Below are 16979 nucleotides of genomic sequence, written 5' to 3' on the forward strand. Positions count from 1 at the left end.
TTTTTTGGTTTTTCGAGACAGGGTTTCTCTTTATAGCTCTGGCTGTCCTGGAGCTCACTTTGTAGACCAGGCTGGGCTCGAACTCAGAAATCCACCTGCCTCTGCCTCCTGAGTGCTGGGATTAAAGGTGTGCGCCACCACGCCCGGCCAATTATGTTACTTCTTATCCCGAGGAAATAATTAGAGATGTGATAAAAGGTTTATGTATAAAGATAGTCATCAAAGTGTTATGTACATAAATTAGGTTGCAAAAACGCAGACGTAACTATAAAGGTTCCATACTATCTGACTAGGAGGAGCCACAGAGAAGGCCAACCCCCACGCTTGCACATGATTTTTCATTTATCTGTTCAGTGTGGGAGAACATGGCACAGAGGTCAGGCTGCAGGAGCTGGTTCCCCCTCTGCCATGTGGGTTCCAGGCACTGAATTCAGGTCATCAAACCTGACCAAAAGGCCTTGTACCTGCTAAGCCGTGTGGCTAGTTCCCAAGTCATCTTCATGATGTGGTAGAATGCTTGCAATATGAAATATGAATAAATGAAAATAATGCAAGTTGGGGCTGGAGAGATGACTCAGTAGTTAAGAGTGTGCGTGGCTTTTTACAGAGGACCTGAGTGTGATTCTTAGCACTCTTATCTGGCTGCTCACAACTGTCTGTAAGTCCAGCTCCAGGGGCATAGCTTCTGACCCTCATAGACACTTGCGTTCAAGTATGTGCATATGTGCACACACACAGAGGCAGAGAGAAACACACACACATAACGTGGGGGAGACAGAGAGAAATATACACATACACACACACAAAGCAGGAGAGACACATACAGAGAGACAGAGAGAAACACAAACACATACACAAAGTTTAAAAACAAAATAAATCTTATCCAAAACAAGAAGAGAATGCAGGTAATTACTATTTAAGCAATTGATTTTTAATTCTTTTTTTTTTTAAAGATTTATTTTATGTATATGAGTACACTGTAGCTGTCTTCAGACACATCAGAAGAGGGCATCAGATCCCATTACAGATGGTTATGAGCCACCATGTGGTTGCTGGGAATTGAACTTAGGACCTCTGGAAGAGCAGTCAGGTCTCTTAACTGCTGAGCCATCTCTCCAGCCCCGATTTTTAATTCTTCCTGTTTGCAGTGTTTGGGACAGGAGCCTCATGCATGCTAGGGAAGCTACCATTGAGCTACAACTTCATGCCTCCTTTGCAGTTGAGTGATAATGTGGATCTACACAGCTCTTGACAGACAGAAAGCCCTGGGCTATGCTGGGTCAACTGTGGCTGCTGGAGAGTGTTTTTGAGACTGATTTCTATGTTCTTTCTCCTGTGTTTCCCAAGCTTGTGTTATATTTGTCATTAGAAAAACAAAAACAAAGAACTGATGTGATGCCTCAAGCCTGTCACTTCAGCATCTGGAAGGCTAAGGCAAGGGGATGGTGGGTTTGAGGCTAGCCTAGGCTACATATCAAAATCCTTTCCCAACAACGCTCCCTCAAATGTTTATTTAGTTTGTATGTTTGTAATTAAAGGATTTTATTTCTCATAATGAATCAAGCTCCTATCAAAGGCTGACCTCAGAAGTGACCCCTGTGTAAATTAGCCAGCATCCCTATCACTACCTGTACATATAAGGATTCATTCTGAGTGTGTCTCTGCTTACGGCTGCCCTGGAGTCCCACAGCACAGGAGCGAGCCATATAAAAGAAGGGAGAAAAACAGTCTCTCTCCTGCTGTTCCGTGAGGGCCGAGGTAAATGTGCTGGCCAGTAGAATCACTTTCACCCGTGAGTGTATTTACTGGCTACTCCTGCTTTTCTGCAACATTGTGAACTCAAACAAGAGCTTTGAGGATTAGGAAGGCCTTGTTCAGACATACAAAAGGGTATCCATTCATTCTAGAAGTATTTCCTAAGCGTCCTCTGTGCCAGACAAAGTTCTCACTTATTCTACCAAGACTACTGGCAGTGGTTCAGGTTGCTGACTGATGGAGCAAAGAAGGTAAATTGAAAACTAATGTTTGATGTTCCATGCAAATCAACAGAATGTCACTCTACTCTGTTGTGGCCACTTGGGTGGAAGTTGGGGGTGACAGCTTTCACCAAAGTTGTTTCTCTCACTTCCTCCTTCCCTCTTCCCCTTCCTCCCTCTCTTCAGATGGAAGTGATTGTTGGGGACTTTGGGATCGTCGTGGTACCCAGGGATGCAGCGGACACAGACCGGATCATGAATCACTCCTCCATACTCCGCAAATACAAAGTGAGTCCTCCATCCCCTGCTGGTACACCTCTGAGATACTGCCCTTTTCTGAAAGTTCTGGGAGGCTGGAAGAGTGAGGGAACAAGAGTAGCCCCTGAGAGGGATTGGTGACCTGTTCTTTCTGCTCTGTTTCCAGAACAACATCATGGTTGTGAAGGATGATATCAACCATCCCATGTCTGTAGTCAGCTCCACCAAGAGCAGGTATGGTCAGCAAATGGTCAGGGACCTTTTGGCCAAGTTTAAACTTTTCCATAGCTTTCCTCCGTCAGTGGAAGCAGCCTGTCATAGTTACGTTTGTATTGCTCTGATAAGACACCATGACCAAGGCAACTAATAGAAGAAAGCGTTTCCTTGAGCTTCAAGTTTCAGATAAGGAGACCGTCATGGAGGGGAGCATAGCAGCAGGCAGGCAGGCAGGTAGGCTGCTAGAGCAGTTGCTGAGAGCATACATCTTTAGACACAGTCTTGAGGCAGAGAGACCTCAAAGCCCGCCCCAAGTGTCACACCTCCTCCAACAAGGCCACGCCTCCAAATCCTTTCTAAACAATCCCACCAACTGGAGGCCAAGGATTCACACATATGAGCTCATAGAACAATTCTCACTCAAACCACCACACAACTCTTAGATTCAAGTGGGCACTTGCTGCCAGCGTTCACTCTTCTCTTTGGACTTCATGTATTTATACCTAGGTCCTTTGTTTGTTTGTTTGTTTGTTTTGCTTTGTTTTGTTTTGCTTTGTTTTGTTTTCAAGTCAGGGTTTCTCTGTATAGCCTTTGGCTATTGTGGAACTCACTCCGGGCTGGCCTTGAAATCAGAGATACATCTGCCTCTGCCTTCTGAGTGCTAGGATTAAAGGTGTGTACCACCACTGCCCAGGTGTTTACTTTTTTTTTTTTTTAAAGATTTATTTATTTATTATATGTAAGTACACTGTAGCTGTCTTCAGACACTCCAGAAGAGGGCGCCAGATTTCATTACGGATGGTTGTGAGCCACCATGTGGTTGCTGGGATTTGAACTCAGGACCTTCAGAAAAGTAGTCGGGTGCTCTTACTCACTGAGCCATCTCACCAGCCCCAGGTGTTTACTTTTACTTGAGGAAACAATACATTAACTGGTCTTAGTTGGCTTGAGGGAAGAAGAGGAGTTTTTATTTGTAGACTCTTAGCTCCAAGTGCTGGCAAAGCCATGCGTTATTAGTAAAAGTATAATAAGGCAGGCCACCATTTTAAAAAGGCCTCAATATTAAGAGTTCTAAATTAGATGTATAGTTCTCGTTTACAGAAGTCCAAAGGAATTGAATCTGGTCTCTTTGTTCTGAAGCTTCCATTGTTGGAGACATATCTACTGCCAAGATTGTTCTCATTGGAAAATAACATGGGGAAGCCCAAGACAGGATGTTTTATCTTGAAGGTGACCAATCCAACTACTATGGTACATCTCCACTCAGGAGGTGGAGGCAGGAGGATAACAAGTTCAATGCTAGCCTGGGTTGCATAGCAAGAACCTATCTCAAAAATAAATAGGGGCTGGAGAGATGTCTCTGTGGTTAAGAGCATTGGCTGCTCTCCCAGAAGACCCAGATTTGATTCTTAGCACCCACGTCAATTCACTACCATCAGTAACTACAGTTCCAGGGGATTCAATGCCTTCTTGTCTTCTCAGGCATTGTATACATATGATACACAGATGTATATGGAAGCAAAATACCCATACACATAAGATAAGACTAAAGAAACTCTAGGTTTAGAGTTGTATATACCATTTTCTTTGTCATCCGACTGGCTCATGGGTAGAGGGAGGCTGGAAAACACAGTTTATTGCTCAGCAACTATATATCTAAATAAAACTAAAAGGGCTCGGAGAAATTAATATTAGATACTGTTAACATTTTCCTCTATAAACCCTGAGTGGAAATGTCCTGTGAAATTGTGAGGTAGATAGGACTTAAAGGTTTGGAAGTATAAACTGAGGGCCATGAGCATAAATGTCAGGTAAAATGAGATGGCTCAGTAGGTAAAGAGGCCCTTGCTGATAAGCCTAAAGGCCCGAGTTCAATCCCTGGATTATACCTCATGGAAGGAAAGACCTACTCTTGCACTGGGGAACACACAGTCTCTCATACACACATGCTACTTAATTAATTAACTTTTAAAAAGCCCAGATCTAGATGAATTCACAGAGTCAAGCATTGAAGAGAAAGCAGCGATCAAAAGCGTGGCAAACTTACTAGCATTATGTAAAGACCAAGGAACAATCAGAAGCCCCCAGCAGGGATGCCCAGGAGCAGAGGAAGAAGAGTGCCAAGGTGGAGAGCCTTGGCATCTAGTCACAGGGTTCAGAGAAGCCAATGAACCAAGGACTTAAATCGTCTACTGGACTTCTTCCCTTAGAAGACAGTTACAGAGACAATTGCAAGAGCAGCAGCCTCTGGGAGGCTAGGGCAGTGGGCAATGAAGGGGAGAGGGCTTTGATTCCAACGTGGCTGCTCCTCAGCCTCCAAGCCATACAAACCACTATGTCCCATTTGGGACAACCGGACCAGGATTCTCTTGGTTGTGCTCAGATTCTGCTTCTCCTCCGAGTCTGATGAAGTTTGTTTGGAGACTACTTTTCAGAAAGCTTTGTTGTGGAGGGAGACACTTCAGAAAGCACCTTGGAAGGTAAAGGCGGGGCTTGCATTAAAGGCAGAGAGCCAATCACCATGCTGGGCTCCATGATATCTTCAGATGGTTGTATAAGAAATGAGCAGAGAGCAGAAGGCCAGAGGAAAAGAAATATACAGGAATCCATCTGTCCCTGGAATCTTCCACCTGATGCTGTCACGTGGACCCACAGCCAAGTGCTCCCTATAGGGAAAAGGTGAACTTAAGCCTAAGGATTCTCTAGGAGACCAATTTTCATGAGACCAGTGTGCAGAGCAACCCAAAGGGGAAGCCAAAATGTCAATCCTACACTTGGATAGTGACTCATTTCATCCTTTAAATAATTGGATGACACTGGCTTAAATGTTTCCTTAATTGTACTGGAAGAAACTCGAAAGAAAAGGGCTTAACTAAGTTGCCCAATGGGCCAATGAAATGGCTCTGTAGGTAAAGAAGTTTGTTCCAAGGCTGATGACCTGTGTTCAGTCCCCAGGACCCACCTGGTAAAGGACCAAACTGAGTTCCACAAATTGCCCTCTGGTCTCCACACAAATGCTAAGACATACACACACACACCACAACACACACACACACACACACACACACACACACACGGGAAGTAAATAAGTGTAAAAAATATTTTTTTGATGATAATAATAATTTGTGTAAGGTCTCTCACCTACCCAGTGGCAGGCCAGGATGAAAGTGTCCTGGGGGAGGTGGGGCTTGGAGGGACAGTGTGCCAGGGGATGAGGATCCAGCAATACTGTTCACTCAACCCAGGCAAAGGCTGCTGATAGGGCGCTGGGACGCACTTGCAGAGCCTTTCCTGAAAGGCAGAGGGCGTCCAGGGCTCTGGTGTCTTTGGGACCTGGATGTCCACTTGATTGTTGTTTCTTCTTCTACAGGCTGGCCCTGCAGCATGGGGACGGCCATGTTGTGGATTACCTGTCCCAGCCAGTCATCGATTATATCCTCAAGAGTCAGCTGTACATCAACGCCTCGGGCTAGCAGATACCCAGCTCTCTGCTCTACTCTCCCCGTGTCCTCTGCCAACACACTGTCAGACCCCGGTTTCTCTCCTGCCTCTCTGTTTCTCTGTCTTCATCTTGACTGTTCTCCCCACTGGCTGACCTAACCCCCACAGTGTGGAGGGCCTGCGAAGAACCGTGGCATACCCCATTCCACAGTCATCTTTGGACAAACTTTCCTCTAGTCTGCGGGTTGGGGGTGGGTAAGGGAACAGGGTGGGAGTTGGGGAAAGTGCAGCCCTTGGAGATGTACTGGTGTCCGTATCCCAGCATGCTCTGGGGACATGGCTCAGGCCCTCGCCTTCCCAGCATGCCCTTTACCACAAAGGGCTATTTTTCTTTTCTTTTTCTTTGTCCACTTCTTGTAGAATTTGGATGAAATCAGTGTGTGTGTGAGTGTTTGTTTGTTTGTAGTCTTGATGCTCTCCTGTGGTTTACTTCCCTTCTGATAGGACACTATAGCCAGTCTCAGCACTTGTAAGTGCGGAGGGCCACATCCAGGAAAGAAGGCAGAGCCTCTCTGCTTTTCCAACACACATACACACACACATACACACACACACACACACACACACACACACACACACAGAGCACACACAGCACACCAGCAGCAGCATCCCCAGACCCCTTTGGTCAAGAGTAAGACTTTCAGGTTCTGAAACCTGGTACACAAGTCTGGGAAGAGTAGGGTTTCTCAGAATTTGAGTCCCTGGTTTCAGATGATCGTGGTCTTGATGCTGTGTGTCTGACCAGTAGCACTGAGTGGGTTCTCGGCCAACCAGGCATTTGCAGAGAGCAAAAGCCCTCGGAGGTCATGCTAAGGCATGTTCCTGTTGGTGAGAGGAACCACGAAAGGCAAGACTAAGTCCTGATAATCCATTCTTTTTTTTTTTTTTTTTTTTGAAAACATGCTAAGAACCCACTTGACTGAAAAGATGCTTTGCTAATTGGCATTATTTATTGCCCATTTGGCTAGGAGCTATAAGTCCAGGATGATCTGGGAGAATGCAGTTTGTTACCCTGAGAATTCATGATCCCCACCCACTCCACTTGAGCTTGCCAGGCTGTGCCCAAAGCCCTTTCCTTCTTGCAAAGCAATCAGCCTTGTTTCTGAGCTGGCCCTACCTGTCTTCTGCAGAGCCCAGCAGTCAATGCCCTGGGAGGTCTCCCTGACACACAAGAGCAGTCTCTCCTGTTTCTCCTGTTTCTCCCCATTTCTCCTCAATGTCCTCCCCTTCTCTCTACCTCTGAAGACAGTTCAAGACTGGACAAGATACTCATGTCCTGCCTGGAGAGCTCGTGGGGAATGACTTTTGCGTTTTGTGTTTGCCTTTCAGCCTCTGGCTCTTGGGTTTCTGGTTGTTCATGGGGAACAGCTCCTGAGTGTCAGGCTACATTTTAATTTCTAACATCAACATGGCCCAGGTGGGACTGGATCAGGGGTGATGCTTTTTGCCTTGGCTTTCCCTCCCACCTCCTCCGCTGACTTCAGGAGGAAGAAGCTGGGTCAACAGAAGCGTATAGGGCATCTCCAGAGCTGTGGTTTTTCTTTAGACTGTAGAAGGAGGGAGGAGATTATTTCTATAATCGAGAAGTCCAGTGTTTGACTAAAAGTCATGGAAAAATAGAGAAAACCTGCATGACCCATCTGCTCCCGGGTTCTTATTTGAAAACAAGGGAGCAGAGACCCCGGGAGTCAGTGTCTGGTCCAGGATCACTCAGTGCATCCTGGGAAGTATGATGAGAAGATGTTGCTTCCCTAGACAAAAGAAAACCAGGAGCTGGATTGCCTGCGGGGAGACATGGGTTTATGAAGGCTCTAGAGCTGACATGGCTTCACAAGAGCAGACCCCAGCAAGGCTACTTCCATTTTGTTCCTTTGGTTCACTGTGTTTCTCTTCTGAACTCTTTTTTTTTTTTTTTTTTTTTTTTTTTTTTTTTTTTGGTTTTTCGAGACAGGGTTTCTCTGTGTAGCTCTGGCTGTCCTGGAACTCACTTTGTAGACCAGGCTGGCCTCGAACTCAGAAATCCGCCTGCCTCTGCCTCCCGAGTGCTGGGATTAAAGGCGTGCGCCACCACGCCCGGCTTCTTCTGAACTCTTGTTGAGCTTCATTCAGTCCACAGCCTGGGATAAGGATCCAGGTTAGCCCAGCAGCCTCAGGGGGCAACAGGCAGCTCAGAACAGGGAAGGAAGGAGAGGGGAGCTAAGAAAAGAATCACATAGAAGAAGTGCATTTCTGGGAAACAGGTGGGCAGATGGTATCTTGTTAAGGCGTGTTAAAATGGTTTCCCCTTAACAAACAGAAGTGAGTCCCCATCCGGGTGGGATTGTCCATTCACTTCTCTGTCTCTTTCTCTCGTTGTTGGATCAAGGGTAGAGGACCCCACCCCCGTGTCCCCCACCCCTGCCCCTGTGGGAAGCACAATGTGACTGTGACCTACCGTGGCCAACACCAAAAAGACAGTTTATAAGTGGTGCCTCAGGTGTCATCAGGGTGACTTTTGGGTCTGTCTTTGGGGACCCATTGTGAGAGCTAGCCTATTACTGGCATGGCACAGAGATGGTAAGAAAGACACAAACTGGAGTGATCCCATCATTTACTGCTGCCTGCCATTTTTAATGTCCCTGCCATTTTTTTTTTAAGCGGCTGATAGAACAGAGAGGACGGAAACTTTAATAACCCTCTCCTTAAGGAATGAGGTTGGGCCTCCCTGGATTAATTGTCTGAGTCACACACTCCCTATCCCAGGTAGCCTCTGGGCTCCTGGCTTTCACTTTCCTTGAATGTACATTGGACCAGCAAGGGAAGTCTCTTACTGAAGTGCCTGAATTCACAGCTGAAGTCTTAGAGACACTGGCCTTCCTGTTTTGGCTTGGCTACATGTTCTAGTCTCCAGTTTCAGGATCTCTAAAAGGATTCATGAACACTCTATTCAAATAAGTGGGAAGTAAAACTTGATAATCAAACTGTATCAAAAGCCAGAGGATTTTAGGGAGCCCCCACCCTCACCCTCACCCCCACCCCCGATGTTCTCATACATGCTTGTAGGGGACTGAGAGAAGCATGTCTATGTATTTGTGTTCCTATTTTTAAAAGTAATGCAACACCAGGTGTGGTGGCACATACCTGTGATCCCAGCACTGAGAGGTGGAGGCAGGAGGACCAGGGGTTCAAGCCCAGCCTCTGGGCACAGAAGACCTTGTCTCAAAACAAAAGCAGCAATGTAAAACCAGGATGGGACAATCTCAGGACCTCTCCTTGTGTTACAGCAGGAGGGCTACAAAGAGTGGAGATGGGAAGACTTTATAGTGCATGTAGGTAGGACACCTTAGAGATATCCTATTGTAATGAGGATGGGTGTACTCTGCCACGCTGATCCAACCTGTACTGTCCTGTGAGCTGACTGGTGAATTCCACTCTTGATGTGGTTTCTGTGTAGTGTGCATTTGGAAGTGTCCTAGTAGCCTGTTCTAGTTAGTTAGACTGCAGCCCTTTCCCATCACCTTCAGTGGAGTCCCAGGGCACACAGCTCATCTCGATCCTCGTGGGTTGGAATGGGGAGGAAGGAAGCTTTTTTTTTAATTTTTTAAAAAATCATATCTGCTAATTTAAGAGTGAGATTTGCTTTATGGAAGTCAACTCAATAAAAACTGCATTCGAGTTGCAAATACCATTTCACAGTGAAATATTTTTGAGTAGAGTTCTGTTGCTAGGATAGTCGTGGGCAAGAGTTTTATCAGCAAAATGTTTCAATTATGTTAATAAATCAGACAATGCTACTAGAGTCTTGTGTCTTTGTCCAGAAACTTCCCTGTGAGTCACTCTGAAAAGTAATCACTTCTTCTGCCTACTGTTACTTGGTGGGAGAGAACAGTTGTAAAAACATGCCCAGAGTAAGTGATGCCCTGCCTAGTCCAGCTGATGCCACATGTGACAGAAACCAGAGGGGTCAGTGAGGAAGGACTTGCTGTCACCCCTGACAACATGAGTTCAATCCCTAGAATCTTCATGACTGAAGGAGAGAACCAATCCCGGTGAGTTGTACACACACACACACACACACACACAAACACACCATGATTACAGGATGAACTGATCATGCACCTCTGATACTTTCTTCCCAAGCCAACCTAGATCTGCCTGTATGGCTAGAGACCCCTGAGGCTGGATCAGACGATGGATCAAGCCAATGAGAAAGAGACAATGCCACATCTGGCTACTTGAGAGCCAATGAGATGCTAGAAGGGGTTTGTCTAGTTCCTGCAATAAACCTGTCTGCTTTTGCCACTTGCCTGACTCCTGGAGTCTGTGGTGTTGACCCTGCACTTCTTACCACCCTCCACCCCCAACCCCGAGGGTCTTGGTCAGGGTTGCAAGCAACACATGATTATCAGCTCCACCCTCTACAGAGGAGGGTAATTTGTAAATTGTGCCTAAGTTTTCTCAGTTTAAGAAAAGCAACCCCTACAGAGTAGAGAGATGTATGCTCATCAGTCAAGAGCACTGCTGCTCTCACAGAGGACCAGGGTTCAATTCCCCATCCCTATATGGTAGTTCCCAACTGTCTGTAACTCCAATGCCTTTTTCTGACCTCTGTGAGCACTGTATTCAAATGGTACACATGAACTCATCTGCACACACACATAAACACATTCTAAAAAATGATTTAAAAAAATTAATCTTAAGGTCCTGACCAATAGTCCACTCTTGGTTAATTACAGTTATTTGTTTGATCAATTTTCTGAGGCAGTCTTATGTGGCCCTGGCTGGCCTCCAGTTTGCTCTGTTGCTAAGGATAACCTTGAATTCCTGATTCTCCTGACCCAACCTCCCTAGTACTGGAATTCTAGTTGGTGTGTTACCAAGACTGGAAATTTTGGTTCTTTAATAAAATTAGTACATTAGGAAGTAAAAATATATTTGTGAAAAGTAAAAACTTGCCTAGATTTTCAGTATAAAAGTTCTTCCCTGAGGAACGGTCAAGCTTACAATTTCCTTTGGCAGCACAAATGAGCAAGACAGACCAATTTGTTCATTGATAACCCGGCTTGGCTGGGTCTGAGGCGTGGTCGTCAGTTATGGCTTCCCAAACCTCAGCTGTGACTCAGGAGATGAAACAGCATGTCCCTGTTCCAAGCTAAGGGTTTAGATGCTTGTCAGATTCATTCTGTTCCGTTCCGTGATCGTTCTGCCTTTAGGATTCTTAGGTCCTCCTCCTCCTCTACTTCCTCCTCCCCACCCTCCTCCTTTCTCTCCCCCTCCCCTCTGTCTATTCCTCTTCTTCCTCTTGCTTCTTTAAACTGAGAATAGCCAGCTTTGTGTATCCATGAGGGGTTTCACGTCACATCTTAAAGAAGCTCAATATGCCCTGTAAATTGGTCACTTGTGTTTATGTTTGCTGTTTTCCTCACAAAGCTAACTATAGCACCTCCCCCATCCTGAGCGCATGATGACAAGTATGTTTAAAATTAAATACAAACACTGGTTCAGTTTGATAACTTATACCAACATATATATGTGTGTGTGTGTATGTGTGTGTGTGTGTGTGTATGAAATACAAAATATCAGTCATATGAATTTCTCCCCTTACGACCCATCTTGAAGCTTTACATTTTAGAATTTCACAAGAAGTTCAACGTGGCCAATAGTATAAAGAAGGTAGAAAGAAACGACTCTTTTCCAAGTGGGAAAATTAAAACACACTACAAATGCATAACATTCCCATGAGCTTGCAAAACATGTAAAAGAAGACCAATAAACACAGTCTCGGTCCTTGAGATTTGGTCCAAACAGTGGACAGGATTGAGTACCTTTTGACCCTTTTCTCTGCCCTCCGTAGAGTCCTAGAAGGAAACCACATCCTGGAAGAACATCAGAACTACATCGGCTAAGGAGTCAGCCTCTGTGGGCAGTTTTGTTTCTGCCCCTCTCGTTGGCTATGAGCTGCAGTAGATAAGGTTGGGTGTAACAGTCTACCAAGAGCACAGTTACCAGAAACTCCCAGGGGAGACATAGAAGAAATGAGTAATGAATGACAAGAACTCAGAAAACAAAATGTCCTTTCATCGGCAGGGTCAGATCAGGACTAACCCTAGGCTCGGGGTAGGCACCTCTTAGCCACAGCCTTCTTTTCCTTAGGGCCAGTTTTCCAGGTCCTCAGAAGACGAGGATGTCGTCTCTATTCCAGCCGTCCCGATAGTCACTTCTCACTGACCATCTCTACCGAGATCTCTGCCATTTGCCAAGAAGAACATCCTTAAAACTTTTTTTTTTTTTTTGAGATGTGGTCTCGTGTATCCCAGGCTAGCCTCAAACTCACTATGAGGCCAAGGGTAATAATTATTGATCCTCCTGCCTCGACCCTCAGAGTCCTGGAATTTCAGCTGTGTGACCATAGCCTGTTGTTTTATTTGGTGCTGGGGACCAGATCCGGGGCATTTTTCATGCTAGGTAGGAACTCCACCAACTGACCCACACTCATAACTTCTGTAACTATCCATCCAGTGGAGAATCTATGATTGCCGAGACATAGCTAACCAGCAGCGTGTACCCCCTTTCATGGTGTAGATTTGCCACTGAAAAATGGCTTCCTTTTAAGGAACCCTTTGCAAATGATAATAATCCTGGCCTACAACGGCTTCCCATGTGTCATCCTGTTCTTTCTCTTCCTCCCCCTCCCAAGGCAGTCCTAGAAGTCATATATTAAAAATGGCAGGGCTTAAATTACTGCAGGAAGCTTGTAAGCCACGGAACTGAGTATTCCCAGATAGAATTATCAGACTACTTCCACAAAGGACCAAGTCGTCAGACCTCCCATAACTTAGGGGTCACTGAGGACAAAGCACAATCCTTTTCTCATCTCCTTGGGTAAAAAACAATTGAGGCCTTAACTTACTGAATTGTAATTTATTGGAAGGCACCACATATATATATACCATGAACTGCATTTTACCTTTATTTTATGGTAGCTGAAAAGGGCAAGAATATTAATTATCACCTCCACCCAGTTTGGGTTACTCTAGGATAATTATTCATGCGTAGGATACAGCATCATCTAAATCTTAAGAGATGTTCTCATAGTTGGAAAGGGCAAAGTAGTGCTCTGAGGGATTGAAGATGTTAAGTCTAGAGCTGTCAACCTCAGGGTGGGATGTTCACTCCCCATCCTTCCACCCCCAACTAAGAGTTTAATAAAATCAGAAACTCAGCCCCAGCATCTAACACTCCTTCTTTATTTAATACACATCCATGAAAAGACAAGGAGATACAGAGGTGAGACAGTACAGGTCTTCCAAACTGAGGTCCCAGTGCCTCGGTTCCTTCAGCAATTCCCACTGGTATTGCCCTGATGCAACCGTCTGTGGCAACAGTGTGTTGTGGGAAGGGGTGGAGAGACAGCTGGAACATAGAGAAATGTGTACAACTCAGAGCGATCTCAACTTTGCCCTAACTCAAGTACCCTCATGGGAATGTCTTGCAACACATTATTAAGAAAAGAGGTTTCAAACCAAAGGGTGGGTGACTGCAATAAATATCACATGAGATGAACAAGGCATGGGAGTTTCCATTTACTTATTCTAATATTTGTTCTTCTCACTAGACACTCAACTCCATGAGAGTAGAGACTGTCCATACTGATCCATTCACCCCTGGCACACAGTAGTGACTCAATAAATATATGTTAGAAGGTTGGATTATCCCTGATTTAGGGAGAAAGAGAAAATAAGATACAATACACAGATGTATATGAGTTTTAGTGTTTCCAAAGAAGACTGGATTATGATGAATATATCTTTTAGATAACTCCACTTCCTTTAGTGCCCAGGACACATTTTCTTATATCACTTTGAAACTCAAAGGAAATACTTTCCCAATGATTGCTTGGCTGGTAAAAGATGCTTTCATAAAAAATATAGCCTCTGAGTTGTTCGCACCATTAGGAGAAAGGCTGTCACACTCAGGCCGAGAGCATGAAGGTGAGGGGTGGCAGCGGGCACCACTGCTCCACATGGACCAGATTTCCAGGTCTATACCCATCACTGCTCTCTGCACTCAGCATGAAGTGGAGGACATACTCATGTATTGGGTGGGCACTGGAGGAAATGTGGTGGACAAAAACATCTAGTGGGTGAAGCAAGAGTACTTTACTGGCCACAGCGGGATTAGATCTCTTGTCCTGACATAGCAGCAGGACTTTCTATATCCCAGAATTCAGTTTGTCACTGTTCTGAGCTCAGCATTTGTTGGTCCTTGATCAATCTCATACTCAACGCTATCTGCCTCACTGCCAGCACCAGGAAGCAAACAGTATTATATTGGTACAGGAAGACATCCACCCGCCCATGGTCTCAGGGATGGAATCAGGTCCAATAGACCTGAACAAACCCATTAAATGTGTTCAGATAGCCTGAGCCCAGCCCATCCACACGAGATGGCTCCTGACCCCTGAGGTCTGTGTCCTTTCACCACAGTGGACAAATCTCTATGACAACTTCACTGTTGCTCAAGAGCTTGAGTATTGTAGCAGCCTGGGGGCAGGTTGTCTCGAATGTTCTCTAGGTTCTTCACATCAGCTAGAATTCCATCTATGCTGGTCTCCAGCAGATGGAGGTGGTTCCTCTGCCGACGCACCCTCTCCTCCAGGTCAGACATCAAGGGCCGAAGTCGACTGTTGATCTGGGTCTTGGCTTGGAAAAGCTCTTGTTCTAATAGCATCATCCCTTTTTCATCCACACTGCCAGGCTGGTCTGTTTTAGGGAACAAGAAGGATGTTAGTAGAGACAAGCTGTCTCGAGACCTCGAGGAACACATGCACCGGCCCTTCTGAGATCCTAACAAACTCTGCCCAGAGAAAACAGCTTGCCATACACTGAGATGGCCTCACTTTCAATTAAGAATGAAGTAGAAATCTTCCTAAGAACATGAGGCCTGCGTCTGTGCTATGAACAGCCTAGTTCAAGACTAAGCTCCATAGTGTAGCCAATGAAGTTCCGAGTTCTATTTGGTTGAGATAACGGATCGGTGAGCTGAGAAGGCTGAAGGTTATAAGGGGCTGAAAGTTGTCTGAGGTCTAGCATAGCTCACCCCTGGGATCTAAACTAACTCCAAACAGACTTTCTGTATCACCCCGAGGAAGTATCTTGCTGTTTTATATTAGGAGACCTTTAGAAATAGGCTGAGCCACAGGGTTTACAAAGGCCAGGGTGTCCTTAGCTCTTTGGAGGATGGATTCCAGCTGCTAGGGAAAGAGGCATGACTTCATTCTGGCTCCATGTCTGCTCATTCCATTTATAACAAATGCCATGGCATTTCTACCTGTACACTCTATAAAACCAATGTCAACATGAGAGTACCAGGTCATATACATTTAGTTCAAGTAGATTAAGTACTTCCCAGTGGGTTCACACTCAAGGTCGGGCTGCCTCATGTGTCTGAGCCTCAGTGATAGGATTTGCCTCCTCCTGATGTGTGTGTGTGTACATATGCCACAGAACATGTACAAAGGCCAGAGGAAAACTTGTGAGAGTCAATTCTAGGATTTGAGCTTATTATACTGAGCTTATTATACTGAGCGCACTTAATGAGCTATTACCCCCAAACTCAAGAGACTGCCTAAAGTAGAAGTTATACCACAGTGAAAAATACTGACCCGATGGACCCTTCAGGGAAAACTTCAAGAATTAGGGGTTGTGTCCCAGCACAGCAAATGAGTGAGCTTGGGAGTGAAGTAATGTGTACGGGAAGCCACATTCAGGAAGAGAACAGGACAGGAACAAGGAGGGAGACACGGATCTCAGGGGAAGCCCCGCCCCACTGTTTACTGGGTGCTGTGCATCCTTGGTTTACCCCCATGTGAAGCACAATAATAAAACCCATCTCCCCAAATGCTAACAAGACTTAAATGGTCATGCCCTGAGAGCTCCTGGCACAGTCCCTGACAGGTAGTAAATGGTTAGCACTTCCTACCACCCTCCCTCCCACTCATGTTCCCTTTAAAGGCCCCATTAATTTCATTACCATTCTTTAGAATGCTAGCCCATGCTGCTAAAATCTTAACTGGGGAGATCTTATCTTTCATCTTTAGAGGACATTTTACTCTCTGGGGCTTACTGGATCACAAATAGACCCATTAGTGTAACAGCACAGACAATACTGGCCTGTCAGTGATAATCCTCCATGAGGCAGTCAGGCATTGCAATTGTTCTACTGAACCAGTGAGGCATAGCTGAGGCTTCTCCTGGATGTCATGGGAATACGTGACCCAGCTCCTAGTCCCTACCCACTGGAGTCTCCGTTGATGAGGGCCCCCTATTAACTATTAACTTTAGACTTCAACTTTTTAAACAAGTATTTATGTGGGCATATACATGCATGTGTGTGTGTTCATGTTCTATATGAGTTCAGGTGCCCATGGAAGCCAGAGAGGGTATTAGATGCCCCTGGTGTGGAGTTACAGATGCCCAACCTGAGTCCTGGGAAGGTAAAGGGGATTTTCCTCTGGAAGAAAGAACAAATGTTGTTGGCCAATGAGCCAGTTCTGCAGCCCCCAGAGTTAGACTTTTAATTAACAGCAGTTTTCTTTGGGTAATAACTATAGGGAAACCCGATTCCCTGCTGTACTGTGCTAGTAAATCTATCCTATCCTAAAATCCATGAATCTCCCGCTCTTTGCACATTTCCTCCAGGTTACTTATCCAGGAGGCTCCTCTTTTCCCAGTTGGTCATAACAGGTATAGGTTTGTTTAGGGAGGAACATCATCAGATTTAGCAGATGGTCCTTCAGACCAAGGCAGCCCATTGCTCAAACCTTTCCCTCCCCACTTGTTCTGCCTCATAACTGGCTCCTGTCTGTTTCCAACAGTTCCCACATGGCCTTCTTTGCCTCTAAGCCCCCCACTCCATAACTTCTCTCTGGTGCAGTGATGTGGTTACTCTCCTCCTTAAGACTGCCCCGGGGACCCCTCAGGCTCAAGACCAGGACCCTCAAGCTGACCAGACTTCTGGGAATTTCCTGGAACACACCCAGTGCTCTGA

At 45.6% G+C, this 16979-nt stretch overlaps 2 protein-coding genes across 3 annotated transcripts in view; one reads left to right on the plus strand and one right to left on the minus strand.

The window, feature by feature from the left end:
* Positions 1-6844, plus strand: part of Nmnat2 (nicotinamide nucleotide adenylyltransferase 2) — a 161229-nt gene extending 154385 nt beyond the window's left edge. The window contains exons 9-12 of one of the 2 annotated variants that reach the window (XR_003837781.1): positions 2163-2264; positions 2401-2468; positions 5821-6595; positions 6663-6844. Coding sequence is in view for 1 of the 2 variants with exons in the window: in XM_021171942.2 (XP_021027601.1) it covers positions 2163-2264; positions 2401-2468; positions 5821-5923 (273 nt within the window). In the remaining variant the exon portion in view is untranslated. Of the gene's footprint in view, positions 1-2162; positions 2265-2400; positions 2469-5820 lie in introns of both variants that reach the window. The other variant, XM_021171942.2, reaches the window with a different exon arrangement.
* Positions 6845-13154: 6310 nt separating this feature from the next.
* Positions 13155-16979, minus strand: part of Lamc2 (laminin subunit gamma 2) — a 62457-nt gene continuing 58632 nt past the window's right edge. The window contains exon 24 of the mRNA XM_021170094.1: positions 13155-14692. Within this exon, the coding sequence (XP_021025753.1) occupies positions 14439-14692 (254 nt within the window). The 3' untranslated portion in view covers positions 13155-14438. The remainder of the gene's footprint in view (positions 14693-16979) is intronic.

This window comes from Mus caroli, chromosome 1 (genome assembly GCF_900094665.2).
Source record: "Mus caroli chromosome 1, CAROLI_EIJ_v1.1, whole genome shotgun sequence".
Taxonomy (NCBI): domain Eukaryota; kingdom Metazoa; phylum Chordata; class Mammalia; order Rodentia; family Muridae; genus Mus; species Mus caroli.